This window comes from Cyclopterus lumpus, chromosome 7 (genome assembly GCF_009769545.1).
Source record: "Cyclopterus lumpus isolate fCycLum1 chromosome 7, fCycLum1.pri, whole genome shotgun sequence".
NCBI lineage: Eukaryota > Metazoa > Chordata > Actinopteri > Perciformes > Cyclopteridae > Cyclopterus > Cyclopterus lumpus.
In genome coordinates, this window is record NC_046972.1 from 8,464,678 (window position 1) to 8,478,570 (window position 13,893).

At 42.1% G+C, this 13,893-nt stretch overlaps 1 protein-coding gene across 3 annotated transcripts in view; it reads left to right on the forward strand.

The window, feature by feature from the left end:
* The window catches only part of prkar2aa (protein kinase, cAMP-dependent, regulatory, type II, alpha A), a 39,302-nt gene extending 25,642 nt beyond the window's left edge, over nucleotides 1-13,660 (forward strand). For all 3 annotated transcript variants that reach the window (XM_034536248.1, XM_034536249.1, XM_034536250.1), the window contains exons 3-11: nucleotides 3,359-3,394; nucleotides 6,683-6,819; nucleotides 7,680-7,786; nucleotides 9,860-10,001; nucleotides 10,486-10,587; nucleotides 11,113-11,187; nucleotides 11,312-11,377; nucleotides 11,804-11,942; nucleotides 13,139-13,660. In XM_034536248.1, the coding sequence (XP_034392139.1) occupies nucleotides 3,359-3,394; nucleotides 6,683-6,819; nucleotides 7,680-7,786; nucleotides 9,860-10,001; nucleotides 10,486-10,587; nucleotides 11,113-11,187; nucleotides 11,312-11,377; nucleotides 11,804-11,942; nucleotides 13,139-13,263 (929 nt within the window). In that variant the 3' untranslated portion in view covers nucleotides 13,264-13,660. The remainder of the gene's footprint in view (nucleotides 1-3,358; nucleotides 3,395-6,682; nucleotides 6,820-7,679; nucleotides 7,787-9,859; nucleotides 10,002-10,485; nucleotides 10,588-11,112; nucleotides 11,188-11,311; nucleotides 11,378-11,803; nucleotides 11,943-13,138) is intronic.
* Nucleotides 13,661-13,893: the final 233 nt, after the last annotated feature.

Here is a 13,893-nt window from a genome sequence, read left to right on the forward strand (position 1 = left end):
AGACAGCTGAGGGGGTGAGCTATACAATAAATGACACGGGAGGTGGTGCTAGAGAAACTGGGAATAGTGTTGAACTCATTTGAGTGCCTTACTACTGCTTGTGTATTGCTTCAGGGTTGACACAATTGAAACGCTAATGGAAAGAAGAAGCTGTGATCTTCAATATGCAGATGAAAAATCACCCTGATGGGGAATCAAATTTGAACACGTGTTGTGTTTTAGTGGCTCGTGATGGGAAGTTGCTATTGGAAAAGGAACAGTTGCCTTGTGGTTGTAATGGGAAGAGGCATTTCTTGGTTGCACTGCTAAGGTGTGGGCTACACTCTGCAAGTACTTGGATGAGGTAAAAGTAAAAGAGATAAAGGGAGAAAATGAGTCAAAGAATTGACTCGGTTGCCACTCATTTCCCACTCCATTTTGGCTGTGACTCGTAGATTTATCGGCCAGTCTCGTTGGCAGGCAACCAAACATAGTTTGGAGATTGCTTTCGATCCTTTAAAATCAGTTGAGTTGTTAAAATTAGAGTTCTATAGGTTCTGTCCTGACAGATGCATATTTGCATGATGCTGATAAATGGACTGTTCTGAAAGACGAAATCTAGAAAGAGAGCAGAGCCTTTGGGATTAGAGACAGTCGAGCCAACTAAAGGAGACGCATGTAATCAGTGTACTTTTTGGATTACTAGCCAACAACTGGCAAGCCTAATAAGTGTGTTGTATACCTGCCATCCAACATAATACATTTTTCTGAATATTTTTAATAGACTTTTACCTGGGTGTTCATTTGATTACTCTATTTTATAATGTCTTGGCCCCGCTGGAACACCACACATATAGCCCCTTGAAGCAAATTAAGGAAATTGTTGCATATTATATCTTTAAAATGTCAACAAGGGAAAAACATTGTTTCAATCTTCAACCGTCCGATCTCCAGTGCTGAACGAATTACAATGGATCCCCCTGGTTCAACTGACATTCAATAACACCACCATCCAGTCTTGTGATAAACCAAGAGATTATATTCCACTGGCGTCACCAAGAGATTACATGCCACTATTTAATGTGTAATGGTCACACATAGTTTTTCTTTGTGGTGATCAGTTAACGGTCCGAATGTGCTCTGGTCTTTAGGGAAGGCTAGCTGCTGTTTGGTACGTTTCGGATGGGCAGTTATCACATTGTAGAGGAGTGTCAACAAGGCTGATATGTGGTCAAGGAGAATGAGAGAGCAGGTAAAGCAGATGCCCAACAAGTTTGAATGTGCCTTATGTTTAGAGTTGAAATGCAGAAATCAATTTTAATGCATTTCTTTCCTGTGTAATTCTGCCCGTTACTAGTTTTTAAAAATGTTATCTCCGCAGAGAGTGGAGCGTTATACTCCCCAGGTGACCGGGGCAAAGTTGTGTGTATGTGTGAGTTTCCCCCAGGCTCTCGTCTTCGCAGTCTATATCTAATGGGCTCTGACTGGATGGTAATGAGATAGCCATAGACACCCGCTGTGTGTAGGGGGGGGGGGGGGGGGGGCTGACTAGTAACAGTCCAGTGTTAGAAAGCAGGTGTTTAGGACACTGACCTCACTTTCTTTGCGCGTACATTAACCCGGTTACATACATTCAGAAGATCAGGATACTTTTTACAAGCGCTAGCCAAGGCCGGCATACTTAAACACGGAATACAGACAAACACTGCGTTGACTGCTTAACCACACATACTGTACAAACACACTCCCATGTGTGCTGTTTCTCCCACGTGCGCACGGTTCTCACTCTCTCTTGACTGGCCACTTTATTATCCCTGATGCATATTCATATCCAGCAGTGTCCTCCCAGGCTGCCTCTACTCTGATGAATACTGTCTAGTGTCAAGTGCACAGCACTGCAATCGTGACTAGAAATTAAACTTGATTACAGCTCCTGTTTAGACATTTCCAGGATGCATCCTTTGCCTTGCACAGGATGTTTTTTTCCTGTCTTTGGTTTGATGTTGTAAGGAACATCGGTTAAAGAAAGGTTATGTCATTCATTGCCTGGCAAAATTATACATGGGTACTTTATTATGGAATGAGAGCTCCACCTTTTTAAGGAAAACCAATGGTCGCTAGGTGAAATGATTGCTGACAGATATTAAAGCTATTGTGTTCTATTAATTTGAGTTGGGGTTAAACATATGTATGTGTGCTTTTACATACCCACATACCACCCTCAGTATTTTAATAGCAAACAGGCCCTTTTAATTCAGCCAAGACTCGCCTCGCCCCAGGATCTTCATCCCCTGCCCAAGAGGCAGCTGTCTTGGCCTTTACTCACAAAGTGGGGCTGCAGCCACGTAGGGCCAACACCAGCGACTGCATTGGCCTGAATAAGAAGCAGAAGAGGGATAAAAGAAGCTTTTTGACCCCATATGACTGGTAACACACTAACCTAAAACATAGAAATGCTTATACCCAAAAGTACATTTGTTTGCATTGGGTAGTTGTATTTATTTTATTTTTTTAAACCTTTAATACTTACACATATGTGTTATTGTTAGGAATAGATTGAGGCTGTTAATCACCTTAATGTCCTGTTGCCTGTATAGAATGGATTCTACATATTTCCACAGACCGTCACTCTCATACCAGGATGATAAATGTAGGCTATATGCTGTTCCCCGGCTAATATCATATGTGGATGTCACATCCATGTATGAGCTCCTCTGGATTAATGTCAGAGGCACGTGACATTCTCGTGGGTCAACTTAAATAGATAGTACCTCAAATAATATGTGCTACTGTAAATAAACATTAATTGGCACAATGTGTATTGTAGCTGAAGCTAAACATTGCGATTGACTATGCTCTTTTGTCAGGAAGACATTTAATTTTACAATTACCTTTTTAATTGTAAAATGAAATGTCTTCCTGACAAAGAAATCTGACCACTGCTCACAGCAGCATCCATTTATGTGAAGAAAATATGCACTTCAATTCCTGAACATACTTTTTTTTCTTTCTCAATTTCTCTCTTAGCTCATGTTTTCTCACTCGGTGATTACACTCCGTCTGTTTTGTTTTTCTTCACATCTGCCTACATCTTTTAGCGTGTCCTACTTTTTATCTCTTCACCTTTTTGTTGCGTTTATGTTTGACTGTCTGTATCTTTTCTCTCTGCAATGCTGGCTGTCACACTGTTTTGTTCCTTTTTACCTTTTTGAAATACCTTTTTTAAAATCTTATTCCGCTACAATAACTGTTATGAACACTTTCTGGTCAGTGTAGTTAATGTGGATTTCAAAGCAATCACCAAATTATATTAAATGTCATTATGTAAAAACAATGATGTTAATTTCACCTTTTTGTTTCTCTCTCTCTCTCTCCATAGCTCCACCACCCAGCAGATTCAACAGGAGAGTGTCAGGTAAGGTGTGTGTGTGTGTGTGTGTGTGTGTGTGTGTGTGTGTGTGTGTGTGTGTGTGTGTGTGTGTGTGTGTGTGTGTGTGTGTGTGTGTGTGTGTGTGTGTGTGTGTGTGTGTGTGTGTGTGTGTGTGTGTGTGTGTGTGTGTGTGTGTGTGTGTGTGTGTGTGTGTGTGTGTGTGTGTGTGTGTGTGTGTGTGTGTGTGTGTGTGTGTGTGTGTGTGTGTGTGTGTGTGTGTGTGTGTGTGTGTGTGTGTGTGTGTGTGTGTGTGTGTGTGTGACGTCATGTCCCCTAAGTGTAATCCACACCAGGGACAACATTGCATACATCACTGCCAAGGTGGCTCAGTGTCTGCGTTATTGTGCGTGTCATGCATGTTGAGGCCGAGCGGCAGACGCACTGATTTGTGCGTCTCAGTCGTTGATGTTTTTGATAATGAGTGTATTCACAAATGTCTTGGATTTAAAACGCTGTTTGGGATTTAGTGTGACCGCGTTCTCTCCGTTTCTCTTTTGGCGTCTGTGGTCTTGTGTGTACGGGTTTTTTCATTTTCTCACGCTTCTTCGTACCCGTCCGGTGTTTACACGTGAGTAATTGAATGTCGTCAGTCGTCACAGAGCATTGCACTTTGATTAGGCGCTGGGTGTGTCTGCTGATGTTTATCTTTACTTCTGTCCTACTGTCACTGTTGACCCTGCTGTCTAACCGTGGTGTCATAAAGGTGTGTTGTCATAAAGGAGTATGTGGTGTTAATATTTATAGTTCTCAACTTTGTATGGTTCCTTGTTTTTACGATGTCGTTAACAAAGTGGTTTGAAGTGTTGTGTGGTACAAGTGCACCTTCTTTTTTCAGTTTGCAAGTCGGACAAAGTAGGTTTAGCATGTGTTCGGCGTTTTTTTTACATTTCACTTTTCCCTTCATCATGAATGATTTTTAAATGAGAATTTAGCTTTGGTGAGTCACAATGACACACTTAGCGGAAAGAAAGAGCTCCTCGCCCATTGTAATGCAATCCAAGACAACAAGTTTTGTAAATCGGATCATTGTAATTTGCGTTGGAACTGCTGTCGTGGTACGATACTGGATTGCATTTCGTTTTAAGGCCAGTTTCATTGCCCTCTCTGTTTGCAAGGATCAGACCTGTTTCGCCTCTCACTGCCGGCGTCAGTGTGCACCTGTGCATCACCAGTCAGTTGAGAGGTTACACCTCTGGCGGTTGTTAAGCTTCTCTTTAAAGTGGGATAATAGTTAATGTATTAAATTACATTGTCCAGGTGTTTCTGTTTTTCTGGTCACTAAATATACAGTAGAGTGCAACTAGAGAACAATGTTCAGTGTTATCTATTGTATCAGAGGCAGAGTGAACTTTCAACTCCACCATGTTTATGTAGTTCTGTTGTTGTTTACTTGATTCATTGATCATTAAATCTGCTTATTTCCGTTTGAATGATTTCATCATAGAAGGTTTATCTCTAATATCGCAGACATTTTATATTAAAGTCGTTATTTCTTACCCAGTGATCCCAAATATATTCAGGAATATGCCTTTCCTTAATTAATGTCCAGCTCCTCGATCTTTTAAATAGTTATCTGAATGTTGTGTTCAGCTAAACTTGTGATGTGGCTTCAGTAAGTGACGTGCACTCTACATTCAGCCAGGAGGACGGCATCAACGTTATTGGAAATCAGTGTTTTCTCACATAAGAAACTCAAGGCCACAATCACAACTACAGTTTATTTTATTTGGCTTAAAAAACTGGGTGCAAATGACAACTTGATTAAATATTTTCAATGCTACAAGTGAACTTGTAAACAAAACATACGCAGACTCACAAGAAGTGCATATATTGGCAGGTCTTTTGGTGTCCTGTCGTCCTGCCAGGGATAGATGTAGATTTTGGCAGCTTGGGGGAAACAAAACACATCGGATTCCTGCAACTTAAGCTAAGCATGATGGACCTGCCGGCACTCTGCGCCTTATCATATTTTTTATCGCATTAACGAAGAACACACAAGGCTGACGTATTTATGCTAACATCTGTGTCCTCATAAAAGCCTTGTGTTTTGGGGTCGTACCTTGGTTCAGATAATGTTCTCACGCTTAATTAACTGCATCACATTCTGGTTGGCGGAGCACGGAGGCTCAAATTTGAACAGCTTTTTATTTGCTCCATTGTATTTACCTGCTCGATTAAGCAGAACTAAAGGAGTTACCGTGTTGCGACTCCAGAGGCCTCACTGCTCCAGACATGACTACTGGTATGAATGCTGGGACACACGCACACGCACGCGCACTCGCACTGACTTCCAGGTGTTTTGTGCTAAATGTCATGCGAGAAGTGAAGTGTGTCACTACACAGTTGGGAGAAGCACGGATACATAGTGACAATTTGAAATGACCTTGTCAGTGTTTGTCAGCCAGTGTGGTGAAACATGTCGCTGTGCGTGTCCTTTCCTCACTTCTGGGCTCCTTCTGTTGTCCTGCAGTAATGATGTCCTCTCCTCCCTTCTCCTGGAGGCCATCATTTAGTGTTATACAATATCTGTGTGTGTGTGTGCGTCCGTCTGTCCAGATTCCATAAAATATGATATATAACGGACATTTTAAACTGCATCTCCATGCTTTAAAGTTGTTTTGAGACGATGATGGACATCTGCGTGCAATTTGCAGACATTGTATTTAGATCAGTGGAGAATGACACAAGTCTGTGCTGCATACTGACCAAGAGGTCACAGCACTGTGTACTACTTGTTCCCTAACCACAAGTATAGTGGTAGTGTATTTTTATATATATATATAAATAAATAAATAAAAGACACACTTAGTCACTCCTAAAGAAGGCAGAAGAAAAGTGACCATGCAAAGAAAGCAAATCTGAAAGATTTCATAAACGGCCTACATTGCTTGGATCTCTGCAGTAATATAACTTCTGGCTTTAACGAAACAATGAAATGAATGCAGCTGAACGCCGATTGCAATATTTGTCAAAATAGTTGTAATGTGATACTTATTAAGCGTCTTTGAGTGTCTAGAAAAGCGCTATATAATTTTTTTGTTATCACTACCTGAGTTGCCTGTAACCTCTTGGCTGGCTTGGTGTTTTTTTATCCTTGTCATTGTTATTAGTATCTCTTTTATTTACATGTCTGATTACTGTGGCGTAATGAGTTTCTGAACATGTCCATGGAATACTTTCCAACCTGGATTATTTGCTCAGTCTAATTACAGTGGAATCAAACAGTGCATGTCAGTGCAATGTGTAAAGTGGGTTTACATGTCCTCCCTCCAGTGTGTGCGGAGGCATTCAACCCAGACGATGACGACGAGGACACGGAGCCCAGGGTGGTTCACCCGAAAACAGATGAGCAGCGCTGCAGACTGCAAGAGTCCTGCAGGGACATCCTACTGTTTAAAACACTTGATCAGGTAAAACTTACACACACGCTAATGCATTATTAGCTTGTGTCATGTATGACAGCATCTGCATTTATTTAAAGGTTTCTCCACTCATTTATTCAGGGTTTCCCTCTTTAGAGCCTTAAATATAAAATTCACATCAACATATTTATTAACCTTTTACTAAGTGATTAGAGAAGATTTGAGCCTCTATCTATCTGGATGGATGGATATAAATAACTCACTCAGTGTACAACTCTCCTCAGGAACCACACTTAAAAGCATCTGCTCTCAGGGCAGTTCAGATGATAAATCTTTACAAAAACAATTTATTAAAAGATATTAATACAGTTCACTAAATGAACAGTAGAGAAAAGGAACAAAGACGTACGCCCATATGTTCTTATTGTGAGCTTGTTTTTTTTTTGTCTGTTACAAAACCTTTGGGCACGCTACTATATTTGGACATGGATTGTCTGCCCTGTTTTGCAAAAAGCAATTTCAAAAATCATATGTCTGATTTGTCCACTTTTGTTTTGGCTTACATTAATTTGATATTTTTAAACCCTATTTCTGTTTCCATTGTGAACCATGTAGCACTTGGCATCTACTCTCATGAATCTATGTCATTATGATGCCCTTAAACCCCAGTGACAACAATATTTTACTGACATTGCATATCCTTGTAAAACATGTGCATGACATGAAGAAGTTGTCCCCTCTTCTTTCTCTCGTGTACTTTCCCTTCGAGGATAATTTACTTTCATCTCGCTCAGGAGCTGGAGGTCATTTTGAGCTGCTAGTTGAACTCCAGACACACATTTCCACCGTTGCTCCTTCTTTCCTTGTGTCATTTGTGTCTGACGTCCTTCCCCTCTTCCCCCATGCAGGAGCAGTTCTCGGAGGTGCTGGACGCCATGTTTGAGTTACGGGTTCAGCCCCTCGAGCACGTCATCGACCAGGGCGACGATGGAGACAACTTCTACGTCATCGAGAGGTAGGAGGCCGACACTCGTGTTGGGTCAGTTTGATCATTCAAGCGCTGCCATTTTGTCTTCGCAAGCTTGGATGACAGAAAGGCCGACAGGATGATGCCTGTGTGCGTTTTGTGTCTTTGACACGTTTCTATTTTTTCCACTGAAAGACTAGACAAAATATGTAATCGCTCGTATTCTATAGAGCCCTGTATAATTAACAGAAACCTGAAACAGAACAATCAATTGCAGCCTAAATAAATACCTTACTTTTTAATCTGACAGTGTGTTAACAATTAAAGTGTATGTTTCTAAAACATTTACATTTGTATTTGAATGCAATAATTGATCGTGTGGACCACTTAATGATCTACAACGTCCTGCTGGTCTTTACAGTGTCAAAGCTGCAGCGTTTATGATCATGATGGTGAGCCATGTATACAGTACCTATGAAGGCGGTGTGTACTTTCCCTGCAGTGTTGCTAATGTAAACTGTTGCTGTGTACACAGCAACAGTTTACAACACCTTTTACAGGACAGGTTATGTAGCCCGGGCTGGAATACAATATTTAGTTGTCCTGTCTTTGTTTGTAAAAGAAAACAGAAAGAAATTAAAACATTGTAGATTTGAATTTATTCTATTTAGATAATGGAGGAAACTTTTGATAAGACTCACTGAGAGGAATTAACATGTCTTTGTTCATCAGCTACAGTCACGTACATTACTCTGCTCGCCCAATTAGCTTTTTTTTCCTAGAAAAGGACCTCAAGTCTGACGTTTTTAATCTCCGAGTTGGCTGGTGGCTGGTCATTGCTTATCCCACCCTGGCCTCCTTTCATTCCTGGCATGGCGCATATCAGTTTAGCACAGTGGTTTAGTTCCACTTGTTGTGTGCTATCATTCAATCTGCACAGGCGCTGTCTAACAGCTTGCTCCCTGTACACGAGCTGTCCGATGACCTTTAGGAGCAGCGTGCCTGTCTGGTCATAGACTATCCAGGGGTTTTCCCTGGCCTGTAAGAAGTGTAGGTGGTAGCTCCTGTCACCAGCAGGTTGTGGTGTGAGCATGGACACACAAAGAAAAATGTTTCCCTTTTGTATTATGGAATTTAAACATACTTGTACACCGCCTCAGCATTTCTCACATCGTATGCATAGTAATCAACTTAAACAGACTGGGCGGTCTGCCGACTCAAAAATGGTACCTCCCTAACGATTTTATGAGGCTGAAAGGGAGATTGAAAGTAAATCTGTACCCTCCAGTCATCTAGCTGTCTTGTGTTCTGAAACTGGAAATCGCTCACTCAAATTAATTGTGCAAAGTGTATTAATATTCACAGCTGTCACTCCTACTTTGTCTCTTTTCAATAAAGAGTTAGCATCACAGGGTGTCCAACGGTGTCTTAACCGTGCTCATGTAGGCAACATCACAAGTGGTCATTGTCCCCATTGTCATGGTAATCCAGTCAAACTAAGTTAATACTAATACACCAGCGACGAGGGTTTTAGCCCCTCTACACAGCAACTGGGAGGACAGGCTATTTTACAAAAGGACGGGTTAATCCTGCTGAGCAACAACGCAGCAAATTACCTTCCCCAGGTGTAATCCTCGTACACAGAGAGAGGGAGAGAGCCGCTCTGCTGGAGTATTACCATCGATCAGAAGCGTACACAACCATGATGACAAACCCGCTTTGATGCTGTAAATACAGATATACAACAGAGTCCACTGCTCTCAGCCATAAATATTCACACAAACGTATGAATCCACTGTAATAGAAACGTACACAAGTGCACCGACAAAAACGGTCAACGATTAGCTCAACCTGTCTGCCAAACTGACACGGGGTCCTGCCCAGAGGCCACAGATAAGCTGTAATTAGATGTCTATTTAAACCAGTCAGTAGGTCAATAAACAACACCCTGATCACCTCTTTTGGCTCAATTGCATAAATCAGTCATTCTTGTTAATTTTTTCCATGTTCCCTTTTGGATTTGTGTCTCTTTTTTTTTTTGTATTCCCCATTGGCTGTTTTTTTTTGGTTGTCTCTTTGGTTGTGCCTAACTCTCTCTGCCTCTCTTCGCTCTGTCTCCAGGGGGGTGTATGACATAATGGTAATGGGATCAACGGTGGGTCAGTATAACAATAAGGGCAGCTTCGGGGAGCTGGCGCTCATGTACAACACGCCACGCGCCGCCACCATCGTCGCCACCGAGGAGGGGGCGCTATGGGGACTGGTAAGAACGTAGACCAACATGCATGTGGGCACAATTTGTAGATTGAGATGCGATGTGACACTCCAACTGATGATGACTGTAAACTACCGTCTGAATGCCCCAATGTAAAACTTATTATTATTATTTGTAATAAATTATCCAATTTGCTACCTAGATGAATGCAGTTGCATTTCCATCAGTACCCACCTGTCTTTATTTCCTTCATGTGACTTTAAAGCTCTATTTTGAATAGTTTCTCCCTGAACTTGCATTGTGAGCCAGTTAGGTAGAGTTACCAACTACAGCTCATTGAGTGTGATGCTCAGACACCTTAAGAATGGAGTCCTGGTATCTGTGAATGGAGCCTGGTTCTGCTCTGGTGGTTCATGCTGCTGCAGCGCCTCCTTGTGGCCGAGCACAAGAGGACCAGCAGTCGTCACACAGTCGGAGAGAATCTATCTGGCCTTTTAGGAAGTGTTTGTTTACTCGTGTTTGTTCTCCCTAGGACCGTGCCACGTTTCGTAGACTCATTGTGAAGAACAACGCAAAGAAGAGGAGGGTGTACGAGACTTTCATTGAGTCCGTGCCGTTACTCAAGTCACTGGAGGTGAGTTTGGTGGTTGTGGGCTCGTTGGAAAGAACTCCTCTCACTGGCTCAAGTTGTTTTTGTCTCCCCCTCCCCCTCTCCTTCCCAGGCTCTTTTTCAGAGTCCCACTACACAGTATTTGTTTATTCAATTGCATCACATGTGAAGCCAGACATTTAGCTAACGGCGAAATACCAGCCAGTTCATGAAGGAAGAAGCTCTGTTCTACACTCAATAACATTGTGTATGTTTAGTTCAGATGACGGCTGTAAAAGGTTATTTTCTTTCATACATGCCGCTTCTCCAATACTGTGCTTGATGAACAGACACAGACCCTTTTATTTAAACCATCAAACTGTACATGACCCAGAAGTAGAGTGAAAGGTTCAGAAGAGCAAGAGCACAGGAGACAAGGATGGCATCGAGGGAGGAAAGTCTGATGAAGAGGGGTTTACATGGCTGTTCTCTGCCTGCATAGTCAATTACATTTATCATATTATTTTTCTCCCCTCAACCTTCCCGTCTTTCCTCGTATTTTTTCTGCAGGCAAACGAGAGGATGAAGATTGTGGATGTTTTAGGATCGAAGCAGTTCCCTGAGGGTGAGCGCATCATCACACAGGTATGACACTGGAAAACAAACTGATGTGGTTTTATACAGCAATGAAATGTTAAGGATTTCAACATAAAAATACAGTACATAACTTCATTTACATGCATTTATACCCTTCTTTCTTTCTCCTCAGGGAGACAAGGCTGAATGCTTCTATATAGTAGAATCTGGGGAGGTCAAGATCATGATGAAGAGTAAAGTAAGATGCTCCTCACCTTCATTTCTCTCTTTCACCACTCTCAATGCAATTTGATTAACTTTTTTCCGCTAGGTTGAATGTATTTCACTGTGTATCCTTATAGACCTTGTACCGGTTCTACTGTACATATTTCCAGCAGCATCGCTTCAGCTGTAATTAATTGGTTGAAGAAAAAGAAAAGATTCAGCCACTCATAAATATTCAAAAAATGTATCCGTGCAGAGCCTCCCGACACCCCACACTCTCCAATGGAGACCACCCAAGAACAAAAGTGTTTCCTGGTTTTGCCTAGCAACAGCGGGAATGAAAATGGCCTGCTCAGCTGCTGAGTGCGTCTCGCTGGTTGGGAGGTGGGGGGGGAGAAGGAAAAAAAAAAGAGGTGCTCAGTGTTTTCTAACCTTTAATCCTCTCCTCTCTTCTCTGCAGACAAAGGCGGACCATGCAGACAATGCGGAGGTGGAGATAACGCGCTGTAGCAGGGGTCAGTACTTTGGGGAGCTGGCCTTGGTCACTAACAAGCCCCGGGCCGCCTCAGCCTACGCAGTGGGCGGTGTCAAGTGTGTGGGTAAGACAAAATACACTCCGACACACACTCGTTTAACACATTTTTCAGCATCCTTGCTAATGCTGCTTACAAGAAAAAACGATAGTGAAGTCAGATGTGGGTTTTAAAGTAGCTTAATTTCGATGTTAGATTTCCATCGATACAAGTTAACGCAACACCTTCATCCATAGATCACTTCATGGGATTATAATCAAATGACATTTTCAGTTAATCAGCATTCTTTAAACCACTCAACCTTCCAGCAATGCCTGTGGTATTCGTGTCCTGCTAATTACACTGTTACAAGCAGTTTGTCATGAGATATCAAGTGGCATTTTAGTTGTGGATGAATTCCCGATTGTTGTTTGGCTCATCATCCCGTCTGTCGTCACCTTGTATTCTTTTGTTGATTAAAGGCTGTTCAGTAATTGTCCAGCCCTTTTAAAGTGGATGCACTACTTCAGGCTCTGCAGAGGATGAGCAGCTCTTCACTTTTAAAGTGAACACAGGATTGTTTTATATGTTTTATAGCAGCTGTTCTGCTGTTTCTCTGTCAGCTCTATTCCCTCTGTTGTGAAATCAGAATCATTATTATTATTATTATTGCCAGGCACGTTGAATATACAACGAATTTGACTCGGTGAAAGGGTACATAACAATGAACATAGACATAGAATTAAAATATAATAAAAAACAATAAGTGTGCTTAAGGCTAATTGCACCGCTTTCTTTTTTATTCACAGATTGTTTTTTTTCACAGTAGATGCATGTGTTAGTCATCTCCCCTATTTTCTCCCCACGCACTTCCTTTCAGTACACTCCCTTTCATGTCTGTCTTGTTCAGCATACCTTTGGTTTACTGTACTAACAGTACAACAGTTGCTCATAGACAATGTACACGTGTTGTTCTCTTATCGTCCTCCCTGTTCTGTGACGGATGTATAAGAGGAACAGGACTTCAAGGGTTCTGTGAGGACATTTAAGACGGGACCATCGATGTCTACCTGTATCTGACAAATGTCAAAGCACAGATTTAAACCAGCGGCTTTAGGTCATGTTTGACGATTTTACCTCAACGGTCATTAGAGTTTATATGTATTTATTGGTGTGCTGTCTGGCGGATGCGCTGTAAGGACTGTGCTGTGTTTGGGAAACTGAGATGACTCCACACAGACGCACCTAACGGCTCTCTTCTCTCGTTCTCTCTATCTGTGCAGTAATAGACATTCAGGCGTTTGAGCGCCTCCTGGGATCCTGTAAGGAGATCATGAAGAGGAACATCACCCACTATGAAGAGCAACTGGTGGCCCTGTTTGGCTCCAGTATGGACCTGAGAGACTGAGCCTCCCACACCACCCTCCGTGCCTTCTATTACACACACACACACACACACACACACACACACACCGACATATGTCCTCTCTCATATCATGCAGTGGCTATACAGACTCATAATAAGCTTTACTTTAGGTGTACAAACAAATGAGGAATTGTTCTTTGCTCACCTGCAAGTATATACAATCCCACACAGTATTAACCCCCCCCCCCCCCCACCACCACACACACACACACACACACACACACACACACACACACACACACACGTACATTGACACCTATGTAGGCACTGAGAGATGCCCACTTCACTTAGTCTGCTCATCCACATGCACATACTAGTTCAACACACTTATTAATAGTCTCTCTCTCTCTCTCTCACACACACACACACACACACACACACACACACACACACACACACACACACACACACACAGAGAGCAAGCTAAAGTCCACCCACCTCATTGCTTTAGCCAGCTTCAACCTCTCAGTAGGAATGTCTTTGCTGCAATGACCTTAATGCAGGTATCGCAGCGTAAGGACATCAAATACACTCCCATCTTCATACGTGCAGGCTTTGTATTCTCATGAGCATACACACAACTTAAACAAAGCCTCAGCAAAGGACACATTA